This window comes from Ictidomys tridecemlineatus, chromosome 10, assembly GCF_052094955.1.
Source record: "Ictidomys tridecemlineatus isolate mIctTri1 chromosome 10, mIctTri1.hap1, whole genome shotgun sequence".
NCBI lineage: Eukaryota > Metazoa > Chordata > Mammalia > Rodentia > Sciuridae > Ictidomys > Ictidomys tridecemlineatus.
Window position 1 is genome coordinate 86075491 of NC_135486.1, and position 18550 is coordinate 86094040.

General features: G+C 37.7%; 1 protein-coding gene across 3 annotated transcripts in view; it reads left to right on the top strand.

The window, feature by feature from the left end:
- Positions 1-18550, top strand: part of Rsu1 (Ras suppressor protein 1) — a 184110-nt gene that overhangs the window by 81161 nt on the left and 84399 nt on the right. For 2 of the 3 annotated variants that reach the window (XM_040277147.2, XM_005325802.5), the window contains one exon: positions 17438-17570. The exons of the other annotated variant lie outside the window; for it this stretch is intronic. In XM_040277147.2, the coding sequence (XP_040133081.1) occupies positions 17438-17570 (133 nt within the window). The remainder of the gene's footprint in view (positions 1-17437; positions 17571-18550) is intronic. 3 annotated transcript variants of the gene reach the window in all.

Sequence of the window (18550 nt, forward strand, 5' to 3'; positions counted from 1 at the left end):
GGAGAACTTGTTATGAGTTGAATTGTAGTGTCGTCCCCCCCCCCCCCCCGCCCCCATGAGCGCGCACGCCGTATACTGAAGTGTTAACCTCAAGTATCTCAGAGTGTGACTCTCTTTGGAGATAGGGCCTCTAATGAGGTGATTAAATTAAAATAACTCTGTTAGGCTGGGCCATAATCCAGTATGGCCGGTGTCTTTATAAAAGGAAGAAATTTGGATGCACAGACACACCAGGGATGTGCTTGCCCAGAGGAAAGACCATGTGAGCACTCAGTGAAAAGGCAGTCATCTGCAAGTCAAGGACACAGAGGAGAAACCAAGCCTGCTGACACCTTGATCTTGGATGTTCAGCCTCCAGAACTGTGAGATAATGAACGTCTCTTATTTAAGCCATCCAGTCTGTGGTCCTTTGTTACAGCAGCCCTAACAAACTAATGAGTGGCATATGACTTAACTTTAAAAGTATATGATAGCTGCAAGGGTTTGTGTGTGCACATGAATGTGTAACTGAGCGCACACATGTAAAAGAAGGAGGTACAGTCTTTAGAGTGATTTATTTTCTGTGTAGCAATTTATTATTATGAGAAACTCTAGTGTAGAAAAAATGTAGAGCAAGAACTGAAGTAAAAAGGTTTTTCAGCTTATCTTGAGTTAACTGTGAAATTAATAGGTTAGGGCTGAGAGTAGAGCACTTGCCTGGCATGTGCAAGGTTCTGTGTTCAATCCCCAGTTCTGGAAGGGAGCTTTTCATTCCCTAGACATTCTTATCAATATTGTACTTTTTTTTTGTATTGGCTATTGTATTCAAAGATCATCTGGGTACTTCACCTGCTCCCTAGTGACTTACTGATTCTGTGCATTTCTATTGGATATTTGATTTCTATTCAAAATTTATGTTTATAGATACAGTTCTGAAAGGTATGCTTGTTTAGTGACCGTCTAGAAGACTTTTTATGATAAACTGTTTTATGTCGTAACTGTGGTTATGAACTCAGGCATAATCGCCAGGGGTTGCCCTGTGCCTGTACATATCATCCCATGTTTGACATCAGTCATTTTTCTTTAAGAGGGAGGGGAGGTTAGGCTAGTGTTGTATGAATGAAAGAGAAGGAGCAGACAAACTGGTCTTTTCTGAACATTTGAATCCCAGCAGTGCTGTGTGCTGGCCCCGTGGCCTTCAGGAGATGGTGCTGTCCTCCTTCATCTTCATTTTCCTTAACAGTGAAGCAAGCCCGTGCTCAGTTTGCTGCTTCCTTTGAGGCCCAGGATCATAAGCCTCTGTGGTAGGCTCTGGGTCACAAATGCAAAAAAGCATTTCCCCTAGTCTTGAACAGTTTGTGCTCATTTAAGGCAAACATGGCTGTTTTCTTTTTGCTTAATAAATGTGACCTAGTGTAGCTAGCTGGGCGTGGTCAAGCGATAGCACAGACACAGTGGTCATGGCTCCAAGTCACATCTGGGGAGGGCTTGGGAGAAGGGTTGTGCCAGGCGGAGTGACTCCAAGCAAGACCCTGTGGCCTCTGATCCCCTGGAGCTAGAGAAACAGACCTAGGGTGGGGAAGTAAGTAAGTTAGCTGTAAAGTGTAATAAGTACTGTGCAATAAATAGATACTGAGAAATAGCAAAATAATGGGAACTTACTTGCAATTCAGTCTAGGCAGTCTTCTCAGAAGAGGTGACATTGAGTGATTTAAGTTGCATGAGTAGCAAAAGGAAAGAGAGTGTCTTTGTTTTATTTATCTTAAACCTTACCTTTGCTATTTTAAATTGTACCCATTAGAGGACTGGACTCTTGATTAGATCGTAGAACTCCCTTTCTCCATGTTTGTTGATGTCACATTTTCACCAGAGAAAAAAGTTCCCCTTGTGATACTTCTTTGGTTTTCCAGATGGTGAGAATTAAAAAAATAAATAAATGTGAATAATACATAAAATGCCACATACAGAGAATTTATCTATTACTTAACGCCATTATTTTGTGTCTAAAACAGTTCTTGCCATTGAAAATATATTGGTGCAATTTCCCCTTTTTTTTTTTTTGATGCCAGTCAAAAATTATAAAATCGGTTCTGATCAGGAATATCAGGATAGTCTGATACATGGGAATCAGCAATAGCCACGTGGAATTTTGGTGTTGACAGTGCTGTGTAAACCAGTAGCAATCAGAAAAGTTGCTTAAAAATGCTAAATGATTGGAGCCAAGCCAGAGTTTGACTAATTCAAACTCTCTATTTTTTTTTTTGTCAAAAAATTGAGCTTCAGAAATACCTTCACACATTGAAAATGATTTTGTAATTGTTGATTGTTTTCTTCTTGAGTAGAGTATCATAGTACTTTCTTTTTTTGTTATTTGTTACTGTGGCAGTATTTCATATTTTTAACCCAAGGCAGTTGGCTTTCCAAAAATACTGGAAACAAACTCATGATGTAATCCTTCTCACCCACATCCAAAATTGTGGTACATCTCCATCTTTACTGTGCTATTTATAGTAATTCTTTTCTATGTTAGGATTCGTAAATTATCTAAGTAGATCTTTGAGAGGTGGAGTAGACTCTTTCCTTGAGTTGTACAGTTATTTTGCTTTCATTTCTCTTAAATCTTATTGTTAAAGTTTTAAAACATAATTTTGTCTTTGGCCTGCACTTGACTCAGGATTAACACTGGACAGAAAGGCATCCTTTGTTGATATTACTTTGGGGGTGTCAGTTTGCCTTCTATTACTTAGAGAAAAAATAAGTGTAGTTATTGATATGAGTAGAAGTTTATAATTTCTTTATACTCTTCTCTACCTTTTTTCTGCTACCAGGTATAGTTTTTGCTTTTATAGTATTTATTAAGTTCTGAAGTACGGTATGTACGTGTGCATAGGTGTTCATACACATGGGTATATGGAAATACGGCTTTCAGATAGGTGTTTTTTAAATTTCCATCGCCCTCTTCTTCTGAGGTATTCTTGTTAATCCTAAAAACCATTGAAAGTCAGTTTCATCAAAGCTTATTTGGCGTTGACAGTGCTGTGTAAATTATTATTAATACATAACCTACAAACATTTAGATTGTTTTATTGAGCATAAGGAATTTTGAATTCATTGAAAGTTACAGTTGTTGCAGTTTTTCTTTTTACATAGACTTGGTACTTATATCGAAGTTCTTAATTATCTTAGTACATATTTTATGACATAATATCCACACCCTTACCATTTCCAGCCTCTGCAGAGAGTATAACACATAGCACCAAAGTAATAAAAATGTAAGCTCCAGGGCGAGAAGTAAAGCTGAAACAAGCCATTTTTACATATAACTTAAGTTTAGGTTTTGTGTAGTAGGTTGATCCCTTACTTAACCTTTAATAAAATTGGATTCAAGGGTATTTATATATAAATAAAAAATAAAGTTAATTTTATTTCATACTTCCATATGAGCAAGTGCCTGGTAATGTATTATGACACTTAAATTCAGCGTTAGTCCTGTTGGTTGAAAAATTGCCATTTTTTTTCCAGCAACTGTTTATGAGTTAGGCATTACAGAGGTAAGTTTTTGTCATTTGAGAATGTTATGGAGATGATTATTGCTAAGATTATGCCATTATATTCAGACTGTATTTGTTTGGCCTTTTTAGCTCCTATGGCACTATATCTAGGAAATTACTTCCTCTTTACATATTTTGGAAATTAAATTTTGAGACACCCCTATACCTCCCAAACTGCCACAAAGGGCTCTGTAGTTCCACGTGCATCCAGGGGCTGTTCAGACTCCTCCTCAAGGTAATGTCAGCCTTAATATATCTGCACATGAGTTTACTGATCCAAGGTCAAAGTATGGTTAGAAATGTTTGATGAAAAGGCAGCAATCTCAGGTCTTGTTTGTCACATCTTCATATGGTGCTCATATCATAATGTGGTAGGAAATGGCAAGAGAGAATATCCAAGGGGCCTTCCTATTGCCTCCTACCCCACACCAATTTCCACAAGAAAGCAGCATTTTAAAACTATCAGGCACATGCAAGGACTGTCAGAAGTGCACATTATGAAATGTGAGTTGGGGTGTTTCTCTACCACAATATGGAAGTTTCCATTTTTTAAAATAAAAATGGCTTAAAATATACCACCCCAACATTTGAGTGTACCAAGCCTCCACAAAACATAGCAGTCCTACTACACACCATCCCCATGGACCTCCATAAGCCTGCCCTGGAGGCTTCTCTCCCATTCTTTTCCTGAACTCAAACCTATTCTGCCTTTTTCTTTTTCTTCCTTTTTTTTTTTTAATATTTTTTTGGTTGTCAATGGACCCACTTATTTATTTATTTATTTACTCATTTATTTATATGTGGTGCTGAGAATCGAACCCAATGCCTCACACATGCTAGGCAAGCACTCTACCACTGAGCTACCGCCCCAGCCCCTGCCTTTTTCTATAATGAAAATTTTCCTGAGTTCATTTCGGTTCCCATCATTTCCATGTGATGATTTTCCTGAATGAATCTGACCGAATAAAATTTTCTTCTTTAAAAAAATGATTTGTTAAACATATAATTATCTGAGATTCTGTTCTATTTAGAAAACTCTTATGAATAAGTTATCAGATTAAACAAAAACATGCCTCCACTGTGTTTTGACTGCTGAATAGGGAAGCACCTACATGTGGAAAGGCAGCCTGTTGAAAATATGCTCTCTGCCCTGTTAATAAAACTCTATCATACCTCCTCAAATCAGGTTTAATGCAGTCCCTGTCAGAATCCCAGTGATGTGTTTTACAGAAATAAAAATGCCTATCCTGAAATTCATATGGAATCCCAGTGGACTTCACACGGCCAAAACTATTTTGAGAAAGAATAATACTGGAGGTTTCATGCTTCCTGATTTCAGAACTTGCTACAAAACTATAGTAACTGCACCCGAGAAGAAGGGGCCAGGACTGCAGCTTGGTGGTAGAGTGCTTTGCCTGGCATGTGCAGGGCCCTGGGTTGATCCCCAGCACCACAAAGAAAAACAAACAACAATAAAAGGTACTGACATAAACACACACAGAGTGAGCTATGGAATAGAACAGAGATCTCCAAAACAAACCCTCATGTACATTGCCTAATGATTATTTACAAGAATGCCAAGACCATCCAGTGGGGAACCAGCAGTCTTTTAACAACAGGATCCTCAGAAAATTGGTCATTGACATGCAAAAAAAAAGTTGGATCCTTATTTACTGACATGTATAAAAATTAAGCCAACATGGATCAGAGACCTAAATAATCTATGACTATAAAATTCTTAGAAGAAAGCACAGAGCAAAAGTTTTCTGTCATTGATTTTGTTATGGTTTGGATCTGGAATGTCCCCCAAAGGTCCACATGTTGAAGGCTTGGTCCTAGTGCAGCAATGTTCAGAAGTGGGGCTTTGGGGAAGTGACCAGGTCATGAAGGTGCTGACTTCATCCATGACTGAATCCATTGAGGGACTCATAGCTGACTAGACTTTTGGGAAGTGATGGAAATTTTTCATGATGGAACCTATTGGAAGAGAGTGGGTCCTTGAAGGACATGCCTTTGGGGACTATATCTTGTTCTCAGACCCTTCCTTTCTCTCTCTGCTTCCCAGCTGCCAATGGGTGAGTATCTTTGCTTTGCCATACCCTTCTGCCTTGATGGTCTTCCAAACCACAGGCTCAAAATAGTGGAGCCAAATGACAGAAACCACTCAAACTGTGAGCCAAAATAAGTCTTTCCTCCTTTGCTCAGGTATTTTCTCAGGTATTATTCATAGCAACAAAAAGCTGACTAAGAGATTTGTGATGATTTCTTGGATATTACATCAAAAGCATGGGAAAGAAAAGAAAAAAAATAGATGAACTGAAGTTCATGAAAATTTATTTCAAAAGTCAGTCTCCACACAGTAGAAAGGCAGCTGACAGAATGGGAGAAGATATATCTGATAAAGGATTAATGTTCATTATACATAGAGGACTCCTAAAGCTCACCAACAGAACCTACAACCCAAATGAAAACTGGGCAGAGGTCTTTAATAGACACTTTTCCAAAGAAGAAATACAAATGACCAATAAATGTATGAAGCAAAGCCTGAAATCACTACTCATTAGGGAAATGCAAATCAAAACTGCAGTGAGACACTTCCTCACACTCATTAAGAGATTCCTACAAACAAACAAACCAAAAAAAAAACAACAAACAAGACCCCCAGAAAATCATAAGTAGTGGTAAGAGTGTAAAATTAGAACCTTTGTGCACTAGTGGTGGGAACATTAAATGATGTGGCCTCTCTAGAAAACAATATGTTGGTTCCTCATAAACAAAATTATCATGTGATCCACAATTCAATATCTGGAAATGTATCCCAAAGAACTGAAAACAAAGTCTCAAAGAGATATTTGGATATACTCATGTTTATACCAGGACTCTTCATAATAACTAGAACTCAGAAGCAACCCAAGCGTATACCAAAAAAATAAACAGATAAGCAAAATGTGATATCTACATGCAATAGAGTATTATTCAACTCTCAAAAAGGAAGGACTTTTGACCTAAGCTACAATGTGGATTAACCTTGAAAACATCATGTGAATTAAATAACCAGGTCTGAAAAACTACTGTCTGATTCTATGCATCTGATATATTTAATCAAAATCATCAAGACTGTTAGAACAGTGCCAAAAAAGAGTGGAAATGGGAAACTATTGGTTTAATGGTCTAGAGTTTATGTTTTACAAAGAGATGAGTTACCGAGAGGATGGTGGTAGTGTTAGTTGCAAAGAAATTGTGAATGTATTTAATATCATTGAAGTGTACCCTTGAAATAATTAAGATGATAAATTTTGTGTGTGTTTAAGCACAATAAAAACATGGAGTAAAGTCTAATTAACAAACTAACTAGCAAAAGCAATGAAATGTGATTTTTAAAAAATAAAGTAGAACAAACATAAAAATGATGAAAAAAGAAGAAAAGTGAGTGTATCAGGCTAACTTCGTATCTTAATTTAAAAATAAAACTCTTGGAGGCAACGGGGCTTCCAACTTCAAGAGAGTGGTTCTGTTGATAGAATCTATGTCCCATGATGAAGGCAAATAAATAAGTTTTGAGGATACCTCTCCAGTTGCTCTGAAATCATGTCACATTATCAATTTATTCCAACAACATTCAAGACCTTGTGCAGTAGGAAGAAAATGTACATATCACATGTTGGAAAGACCAACAACCAAAGCCCAGACAAATTGGGCTTTGGTCACTGGTGTGACCTTGAGTCTGGGTCTTAACACCCAAAACATTAGCTTGTTTCTTCTTTTTAAAGATGAGACCTTCCACATAAGATGGTTGTGACTCCTTGGTGTATAGTATGCTAAACCCTTAAAATAACACCTGATGCATAGCACAAATTCAGCATAAAATAGCTCATAGAATTATGATGGTGAAGATGATGATGAGGATAAGCACTTATTGGTCATGGGGGAAGTGACATCCTTAATGCAACTTATAATGCCCTATAAAAATTAGGATTTCTTTTTCAGTCCTCTAAATAAATTAAAATATTTTTGCTTTATTTAAAATTCTAAAGTTTTGTTTAAATATTTTTGTACTGTTATGAAAAAACAGTGATTTTTCAACATGTGGTCCTTGGAACAGAAATATCATCATCTCCTAAGAACTTGTTAGAAGTGCAGTGTTTCAAGCCTCACCCAAGACCCATAAAATCAAACCTCTGAAGGAATAATATTTTTATTGGTGCTTTCAGAAAATTCTGGTACATACTTAAGATTGAGAACCTCAAGCCTTTGTCCAGCCAGGAAACAATCATTATCCCATTATCCACAAATGACCACTATTAAAATTCTAAGTTTGTTTCATTCTAATCTTTTCTCTAGTATAAATTCATTTCATTTAGTCTTCTATCCAGTCATACACATATATAATAAATATTTTAATGCAATATTCTTTTTTTGAATGATGTTGAAAACTTTTTGTTTTGGTAATGAGATGGGAAAATATAGTTTTGCATTGGATTACATACAAAGGTTAGTTCTCCGTTCTGAAATGGAATGCATGCATTCTTTCCTTGATGAGATTTGGAGGACTCTTCTTTTACTTTTTTTTTTTAATTTGTTCTAATTAGTTCTATGTGACAGTAGAATGAATTTTGACACATCATACATAGGTGGAGTATAACTTCTCATTAGTCTGATTGTACATAATGTGGAGCTATACTGATCATGTAACCATGTATGTACAAGGGTAATAGTGACCGATTCATTCTACTGCAATATTCTTTTTATGGTTACTTTTTTGCTTTATTTTTATTGGTACAGATTATTTATAGAGAACTTTGGGTTTCTTGGTGGAATACTTGTATTAACCCAAAAGCATAATTTAGTTAATTTTATGCACATTTTATATTTATGTATATTTGTCAGTCTTTTTTCTTACACTTTCATGTATGTACTTATGCTTTTTTTAAAAAATTATCATTCAGGGCTGGGGTTGTGGCTCAGTGGTAGATAGAGCATTTACCTTGCATGTGTGGGACACTGGGTTCAATCCCAGCACCACATAAATAAATAAAATAAAGGTATTGTGTCCATCTACAACAAAAAATTTTTTAAAAAATCATGCTTTGGGTCTTATTGCCTACTTTACCACCTTTAATCTAATGTTATGACCCTATTAACCATGTGATTAAATATATTTGATACCATTTTAAAACACATGACTACATATTATATCATCCTATAAGTATCACATAATTCATTAACCAACTCTTAGACATTTGAGTTGTTTCCAGTTGTTCAGGAAGAATATAAGCAACACTGAATTGAAAACTTATAACCTTAAATCATTTGAATATCTATGATTATTTCCTCAGCATGAATTTATTACTTGGATGGAATTACCAAGTCAAACTATGGATTTTTATATTTCATAAGATATATTATCAATTTCTCTTTCAGAAAAGAAGTAGTAATTGAAACTCCAAACAGAAGTTCAAGTGTTCATCCTTGAACCCTGGTCAACTCTAGGAATGGCAGTGCTATTGGTTTTGTGCTGGTTTGATAGGAAGATACATATGAATTGCTCATGAATAGAATGTACCGCTTGGCCTCACTAGCTTTGTGTTTTCTGATCATTCTGTTGAACTACACTAGTACATTCACAGTATAAATGACAGTTATCCACTTGGATGTCTACTCTTAACAATACAGGTGTAAAGATTAATATTTTCTAAAGTTTATTCTAGTACTGCCTCTCCTTACCTGACACAGATGCAGAAAGTTTTGTTGAAAACATATTGTAGCTCTTGCAAAGGTGTGTGATGGAATTAAAAAATAAAACAGTGGGCACTATAGGTGGGATGGTGAGCCCTGAACCTCCAGCTTTAGGGATCAACTGGACTAGAGAGCCTTCAAGAAGAGAAAAATCATTTCTCTGTCTAGTATTAAAGCAGTTTACTAAACCGTTATTAATATGAAATCTTGCTCGTGAGAGGGAAGTGTTAATGATAAACCAGCTGGAAAAAAAATATTTTATCACTAAGTTGCCAATTCTGTATACATTTAACTTCAAATGACAGGGGGAACACTTGTCTAGCATGTATGAGGCCCTAGGTTCAGTGTCCAGCACTGCGAAAAACAAAATAATAAAACAGCTGTGGTGAAGATGGATTTGTGACAGCATTATTGAATGTATAAAATGTAGCGCCACTGAAACTTGTTTTTAAAAATTTGTCTTAATTCATTACTATACATGACAGTAGAATGCATTTATGTAATTTGATATATATATAAATGGGGTATAATTTCTCATTTTTCTGATCATACACATTATAGAATCACGCCAGTCTTGCAGTCATATATGTATAAAATTTGTTCTTTGAGCTTGCATTTTGAAAATTTTTTCTTTGTCTTTTAGTTTTTGTTGTATTAATTAGTGACTGCTCCCTGAGGTCTCCAGGGTGCCTGAGGCTTCCTCAGTGCTCCCCAAGATGCGGGAAGGGCATCCTCATCACAGACTCTTAGCTGGGAACTTGAGGGGATTGAGTATCCTGATGAGGAAGGTAAGGAATGGCCCAGAGAGCCCACCCAGAGGGACACAGCAGGTTGCTGCTGGTTAATCTTGCAGTCCTCTAGGACATGGAGTCAAGTGTTCCTATATTGCTTCTTAGTTCTGCTTTTGATCACAGACTTTTGAGGATCTTATGAACAGGGCCCTTCCCTCAGGAAAGTACCACCATGCAAAGTTTACATTCAGTTTCAGCAGGTTATGAATTCCTTGAGGAAGCTCCTGTTTTAGGCACATCGTCTTCAAATACGCGTTTTTCTCTCCTTTGGAGATTTCCATTTAAAATAATAATGAAAATATTTTCTATTTCCACATGCTTTTTGTTTGTAGAACCATTTCACATACACTCTTTGGTTCCTGTCCATAATCCTGTCAATGGATACTCTTATCCTCACTTGGCAGATGAGGAAACTGAAGGTCAGCAAAGCACAGGATTTCCTCACAGTCCCCTGGTCACAAAGTCAGTGAATGGTGTGCGGGATCAGTAGCCAGCACTATTGGACATTTTTCTATACGACCTGACATTATGTGAACAATAAAAAGGGAAATCTGGCAAGCAAAAATGAGATTGCCTCCCACATTTAGAAGAATGATAGGGAAATCCTAAACGAATGCCAGGTTTAAAACATGAATTATTTATTAAGAGCCATATCAGCTTGCAAGATAAAGCCACCGTGGTGGTGTGCCTTGGGGATGCTCACTGCTCTGTTGCTGGTTAATCATATTTATAAGAGAGAGCTCCTTCTATCCAGTCTTACTCTGGATCATAGATACCAAATGGCCAAGAAGAACATCGGATAGCAACAATGTAAAATGCCATTTTTCTTCATTAGTAAAAGGATTTCTGGACCACTCTGCACTATCACACAAGTAAATCAGGTGCTGCTTTTGTTTGGGCCATTTGGCAGAGTGGTTTTGTTTTTGTTTTTAAATCTTTTCTAATTTAAATTGCATTCTTCCCCTGACTAGATCAGAAGAGTGATGGTTTATTTTAGCATGAATCATAAAGCAACAGTGCATTGCATGCATTCAGTGAACAAAATGCCTGTTTTCAAAATGTGGTCCAGAAAGGCTGTGCAGACAATTGCCAGAATGACAGTGTGGCCTTGCATTCCCCGCAGAATAAATTCGAGAGCTGTCAAGAGACATCCCAGCTTACTTTGATTGCACTGATGATGCACAGAAAGAGAAGCAACCTCAGACCCAGATTCTCAATCCATTTAGGGCTTGATAGGCCGTCATCTATAAGGCAGACAGAAGAGAAGGGGCCACAAGTGTGGCAGTCACTGCAGTAGGCTATCACCATTTTAAGTAAGATATACTCTTTTGTACCAGTTAGTGTGCACCGTGTATTTTGAGTGTGTTTCTGTCAAATGACTTTTCAACATACTTTAATCTTCTAATCTTTGATCTTTTTAAATTATGAAAATAATCCATACTTATAAAGCATGGAATTCTTAAAAGACAAAATAAACTTTCTTCCCTGTGTTCTGCTTGTTCAAATCCTGCTTATTTCCTCTCTTTGAGGAAACCAGCATTCACCACTTGCTATAAATTCTTTTCTTTTCTTTTTCACATAAACATTTATTCATATACATATTATGGAATTTTTCTCTTTTGTCTTTTATAAAAAAAATTGGATTATAGCAGACTTAGTATGTATACCCTTAGCTTTTTTTTTTTTTTACATCATAATGTAGACATTTTACCAGGTTGGTACATATAAATAAGTCTGTTAATAACTGAAAAGAATTTTATAGTATGGCTTTTGTAATGCATCATTCTGTTTATCACCTACTAATGAGTATTCTGTTGATTTCCAGTGTTTAATTAATGCAAATAATCACTATTGCAATATAAGCACTATCATTTTATAGACTTTATCATTATTTTCCTCTCAGTAAAAAAGAAATGAAAAAAAAAATAGGAACTTCCCAGAGTCAGCCATTGTCTATAATCTTGCATTTCTATAATTAGTATGACACATCTTAATAGAAATTACAGAGATTTGTGTGTAGGCTATGTCTTTATAAATGGAGAAGCCCTAAACGTCGCTTTTATTTTCTGTTGGAGTCATTTGTGGTTAGCTTCCATGTGGGGATTCAATGCAGAGCAGAGGTGATCTTTCAACTGTCATGACATCCCATCTAGATCCCTTTGTGAGCAAATCAATTACCTGGGTTTGGGCAAATCTAGTATTCTAATGTTAGTGTACCCAATCAACCATGGTTTTCTAGTTTTACCTTGTTAGACCGTGGTCTTGGATTTTTATGAGTGAGAGAGCCCGGCTTTTAGAGGGCATTAATTTAAATACTCTCTGTGGCATTATTTTCAAATTAGGAAGGGAGGAAATGTTGCTCTGATGACGTGAAAAATTTGCCCAGATCCCCTCGATTGCTTACTGTGTGATAAATGATGCTTCTGGCCACATGTTTCAGGATTTCGAGTACCCAGGAAGAATTCTTACAGTGTGATTACGGAAACAACCAATTTCCATAAGTGAAAATGAGCATGCTTATTAATGGGGCCGCAATTGCCTATTGCATTCAATCACATTTATAACTAGCAGGGAGAATGATTGTTTTGCATGATTTAGTGTTTACACAATTACCATTGCTCGGCCAAGCTTGCTCTACTAGAGGCTTGGGAAAGAAGCATATGTGGTCCTTTTGCAGGTAATAAAATGGAAAATCCAATTTGCAATTGCAGAATAAGCCTCTGAGTGATATATGATCTTCATAGCAGCATCGGTCAGAGGGTCACCGCTAATCACGGCGCTGCCTGGCTTCCCCAGTGGCCTGCGCCTTCCGACTGAGGAGTGAGCAAAGTGAATCTGTGTCTGGGAGCCAGTCAGCGTGTCTGTAGATGCACCACTTTCTAGCTTATTAGATCCTCTTTGTCACAGTGCTTAATCCTGCTGCCTGATCCTTGTTACAACACCACCAGAGCGCTGCTCAGCCTTCTAATAAAGGGGATGGGTGAGGGCTCCTCACTCGACGCACTGAAGCGTGCACCGCTAGGACGATTGCTGGCTGACTGACAGCGGGGTGAGATGCTTCCTGCATGTTATTACTTAAAAGGGAACCTACCCAGACAGCTGACAGACGAGCTTTGCTGAGGCAATGGTAACTTGTTGCTAGGCCAAGATGAGACGGGTGTCATCTTTTCACATAGTATAATGGCCTAGCTTTACTCTAATTATATTAACCCTCTTCTGAAATTGCCGCATGCCAGGCTGGCGCAGAGTGGGGTAAGAGAATCCAGAGACAAATAGCTCGCTGGGAGGATTACAGCTACGCAGAAGCAGGAGTCATGTTATCCACCAGTGACATTAAGTTGAAAAACAAAAGAAGCACGTTCGATCGTGCCGAGCCCCCATTATAACTCTGCAGAGGCATTGCTTGGTTAGGCTCGTGTAGATTACTTGAGCCTTCCTTGAAGGTTGGCCGAGGATGTTAAACGTGGTTTTCATGATGGTTTGTTAAAAAGAACCAAGCTCATCCAAAAAGAAGCTGTTGTTTTCTATTTTAGTTTCCAGTGAACCTGAATCATTTTTTTCTTTTAGGCTCCCCAGTTCATGCAGCGCCATGAAGCACCTAGCTATTTGATTTAGTATTGTTTGATATTAAAATAGACAAATGAACATGGGTGGGATAGGGTAACCCAGAACCCCCGCATATACCCCCAGACAGAATATGCATGTAGGTTTGAAGTGATGGAAATGAAGATGCTCATGAATAGCCCATGGTCCTTACTGTTTTCCCTGACTTTCAGACTCCTTTTCCCTGAAGGGAGTGTGTCTAGCTCACATCCAGTGTCTCCTATGTGCTTCAGTTAGCAGAAGTCATTAGCAGTCCCCTCTGCTTCTCCTGTCTCTGCTGACAGCACTAAATAGAGACATCACTTGGGACTGACAGATCTCCAGGGGTTTAGAGGCTTCAGACAGAAGGTCATGGCTGACCTTTCTTGGCATAATTTCCCTAGGTCTGTCTTCCATGTGTGGCAGTCAGGGAGCATAGAACTTTGGTGCATTATTTTTAGAGGATTACCATTAAAAAGACTTCACATTTAGAAAGAAGCTGTTAAGCAGTTAACAAGAGGCTGTGTACACTCTGGCTGATGTGGGCTTGTAGGTTGGTGGTAGTAGAAGGTGAGCTCTGCTTTCCTACAGAAGTACCCACTGGAACCTAAAGTTCTAGGATGGCCCACTGAAACCTGCCCAGCTCAGGTTGTACCTGTACTTTGGATTATTAGGGCAGGCCTGGAAATGGGGAGAAGGGAGCTTGTGATACAGCCCAGGGGAAGAAGAGAATTTTTCCCTCACTGTCCTGATAAGTCATCCTGGATTGCATTTGGAATAGCTAAGGCTTGTCCATGGCATCTTTCCCAGACCTTAACCCTGTCCACGTTGCTCTCGCACTGACTAAGGGTCCTAAAAATACAGCATGGCCAAAAATGCTTTGTATTCCAAACATAGCTACCTTCCCTCTTCTCCCTAAAGTTATAAAGAGAAACAAAAAAAATCTTACTCCTGCCATCCCCATCTGAACCACATACAGGGAAGCCATGCAGCTGAATTAATTAATTCATGGTAACTATGAATGATTGAAAATCCTGGGTGCTTGTTCAACAGATCCTACCAACTAGAAATTTAGACTGTATTTCTCAGTAGAATAAACAGTATTGGGGAATGAGGAGGAAAAAGATTTGGGGAAGTATAGCTATCAGAGGGAGAACCCCTTTGCTTAGGAGTTAGTTCACTTCCTCAGTTCATGCTTTTCATGGTTTTTCTTTTCTTTTTCTCATACACTTTGGAATATACATTTTTCCAGGGGATTATTGTTTGTTTCATAGTTGATTCCATGCTGATTCAATGGGCAGGGCTTAGAGATAGGACAACCATAATATATAAGCATACTTTGTATCTTAGGGAGATGTTTTGAGAGAAGTTTGATTAATTGTAGCCCCTCATCCCCAGCTTATTAGTGAGTCACTGCACCATGGTTACTGTTGCCTGGCGCATAGCCTCTCTCCCCTCAGTAGCCGTGCATCCTAAGTACAGAGGGTAACATATACCTTATGTGTGGAAAATATGACATGTCAGAAATACAGACTTGTTCTGGACAAGGTGGTGCATGCCTGTAATCCCAGTGGCTCAGGAGGCTGAGGCAGGAAAATCTCAAATTCAAGGCCAATCTCAGCAAAAACAAGCCCTAAGTAAGTCAGTGAGACCCTGTCTCTGAATAAAATACAAAATAGAGCTGGAGATGTGGCTCAGTGGTCAAGTACCCAGTTCAATCCCCAGTACTCTTCCACCTCCCCCCAAAAATACAGACTTGTCTTTAAATAGATGACTTTTATCAGAAATTTATACTATTCTCATTTTTAGTAAAAGGGAAAGTTGGAGAAAAAGAAATAATGAAGAAGTGATGTAAAAGAGAGGACACAGGCATACCACAGATTAGATCTCCTAAGAGGAAATAAGAAATATAGAGAAATGGAAATGGTATCAGTATCTCTCTTGGAAAGCTAAGAACCCTCATCCCCAAGTAAAGATAAAAACAAAAAATAAATAGCAGTCCCTTGCCAACAAGATCCATCCCAGGAAAGATACCCAACTAAGCAAAATATACATACTCCTTGGATTTTCATTAACCCCAGGCAGCTTTTGAACTCAGGGCTCAGAGAATCAGGCTCATTAATTTCCCAAGTGACTTAATATTTGACTAATGACATATGTTTAGCCGTTAAAAAGAGGAAATTGACAGTATCAGTAATCTTGGAGAGAAATGCATCTGCCTATTTTCATACTCAACACCAGGCATTTCTTTATTTCTTTGGAAAGAGCATGATGAATTGCTCTCTTAATACTCAGTAATATGTTTTTTTTAAAAAAGAGCATTTTGTGAAATTGTAATCATTTTTCTTTTCTTTCTCCATATTTCTGAACAGTTACGATTGCATATAACAAAGAGAAAAAAGATTGAAAGTACATATCTATTGTTTTAAGAAGAAATATTACATCATCTTCCTAGTAAAAGTTTTCATTTATCCTTTCATTCCCAAAGCTCGTATCAGCTAGGAAATGATTTGTGTTGTGGGCTAGGTACGTCCCAGAATATGTTTTCATTATACTGACTTAGGATAAATTAGGCAGTAGAGCCTCAGATCAGGACAAACATGCCACTTTGGTGGTATCCTAAGAAGAAAGATTGCTGAATATCTGTCTTCAAATAGCCCTGGGAGTCTTGGGTTTGAACCAGAAAGCTGAAAATGGACTTGTCCAGCAAAAGGCCTTACGGTGTCAAGCTGCGGCTGTGTAGAGCCACATGCATCTTTACTACTTTACTTCTCTGTTCCTGTCTGTCTTTCTTTTACTCATAGGCAAGCACATGATAGGATGGTCTTTCACCCATTGCTTTTAATGTTTTTGAATGCATGAGAAAGGAAGAAAGAAGGAGAGTGAACTGACTATCAACAGGTGATATTAGAAGGAGCTGGTGCTTGCTGATTTCTATGCTACCTTCATGAACTCATGTTTATTGATCTAGATTGACCTGCAACCTGATTGCTTCACAGATCCTGTAGATAGAAAACAAGGTCTGGAGTCAAGTTCAGATTTTCTGATCTTGGACATACTAGTTAATTTCCTCAAGTTTCCATTTCTTTACTTATAAAGTGATGTTAATAACTGACCTTGGAGATTACTAGAGAATTAAATGAGGAAATGATTTTTAAAATGCAATTTGTAAACTGATTAGAGCTATACAAATGTTAGTCTCCATCATTACTATGTTAATGAGATTCATTTAGGTCTCATTCTGAGATGTGCTTATGCTAATTGAATAAAACAATAATAATTTTCCTTGTTAACATTCTTGTCTTACTTTGCTTGTATTCTCCTTTGCTTGATGAAAAAAGTGGTGTTGATCAGATTTGGTTTAGATCCAAAAGTAGAGATGCACATTGACGTTGCCAAGGTAGAATTTAAGGAGGTTTTAATATCACTTCTCTCAAACTTGAACAAGTCACTAGCAGGTACCAGAAAAATGAGGCGTAGGCTTCATTGTCAAGAATTCCTTCCAGGTTTGTTTCTTTCCGAACCCTGCTGCTCTCCACTTGCTCACCCATCCTTCCTTTCTTCTTCCTTCCTTCATTTGGTCTTAATTTTTTGAGCCAGGGGATAGTCACTGCCATTCATTGGGTCCCAGTGATGACTTAGGGTAAAAATGTTTAAAAACTCAAAAATGGTTTTTTGATCCATTAAAGTACTTCGGGCTATGCTGTGATTGCTGAGCGTAACTCCTTAGATGGATCTGTGTTGAATTAAGTGACCTTCACCTTTTTCACCTTTTTCATTTCCTTTTCATCTTTTCAGGAAACTTGGATTTAACTGGTCAGAAGCAAGTATTCAAAGCAGAGAACAATCCCTGGGTTACCCCAATTGCTGACCAGTTCCAGCTTGGCGTGTCCCATGTGTTCGAATATATTCGTTCTGAGACATATAAGTAGTAAGTAGACTCTGATTTTTCTGAAATAGTAAACTTTGATTTTTATGGTGTTCATAACTATGCCATTTTTAAAAATTATCAGGTATCATTGTCCTATTGTTGGCGGTTAACACGTAGCATTTCAAAATATTTTGTTAAAAATTACATGTGGTGAACTGGGGCTATAGCTCAGTTGGTAGAGTGCTTGTCTTGGGTTCCATCCCCAGCACCAAATAAAAAAAAAAAAGATTAGTTTTACTTGACATTTTCAAAGGTGCTTTTACCAATTTTGTTTAGAGTATTTTTTAAGATATTAAATTAGTTGAATATTCATGGCACTCAAGAAATTCACCAGACGCATTAAGATCAGAATATATTACTCTTCTGTGACTGCAAAGAATTACAAGTGTTATGAGCAACATTGTTAAGCAGCGTATTTATAAAATCAGTAGAGAATAGTAGGAAAGCATCGTTCTATTATTTAGAAGAGTTTACTCTAGTGAAATGATAATCTCTAAGAGAAAAAGAGGGGGAGAACCAGCCAGCTGAAAAATCACAGGATCACAGTACCTCAAATCTTCCTTCAGGATAAAGGGGCTGTGGAAAACCCTTCCTAACACCTAGCTGTCCCCAACTCCTCCCTCCTTGGTTCAGGGTCAGAAGAAATTATGACTTTTCTCCTATCTTCTGTCATTTTACTCTGGACATTTTAGCCCAACTCGCCATCCCCAAACCAGTCATTTATCTGATATAACTGATCTCTAAGGCTGAAATTAGCCTGCTTCTAAACACCTACAAAAAAGAGTTGAAAAAAAAATCTGTAGTCAAATTTAATCTGTATTTTAGTCAGCTTTTTGCTGTTATGACTAAGAGACTGACAAGAACAGTTGTAGAGTTGGAAAGGTTTATTTGGGGGCTCTCAGTTTCAGAAGTCTCAGTCCATAGACAGCTGTCTCTATTCCTGAGGGCTCCAGGTGAGGCTGAACATTGTGGTGGAAGAG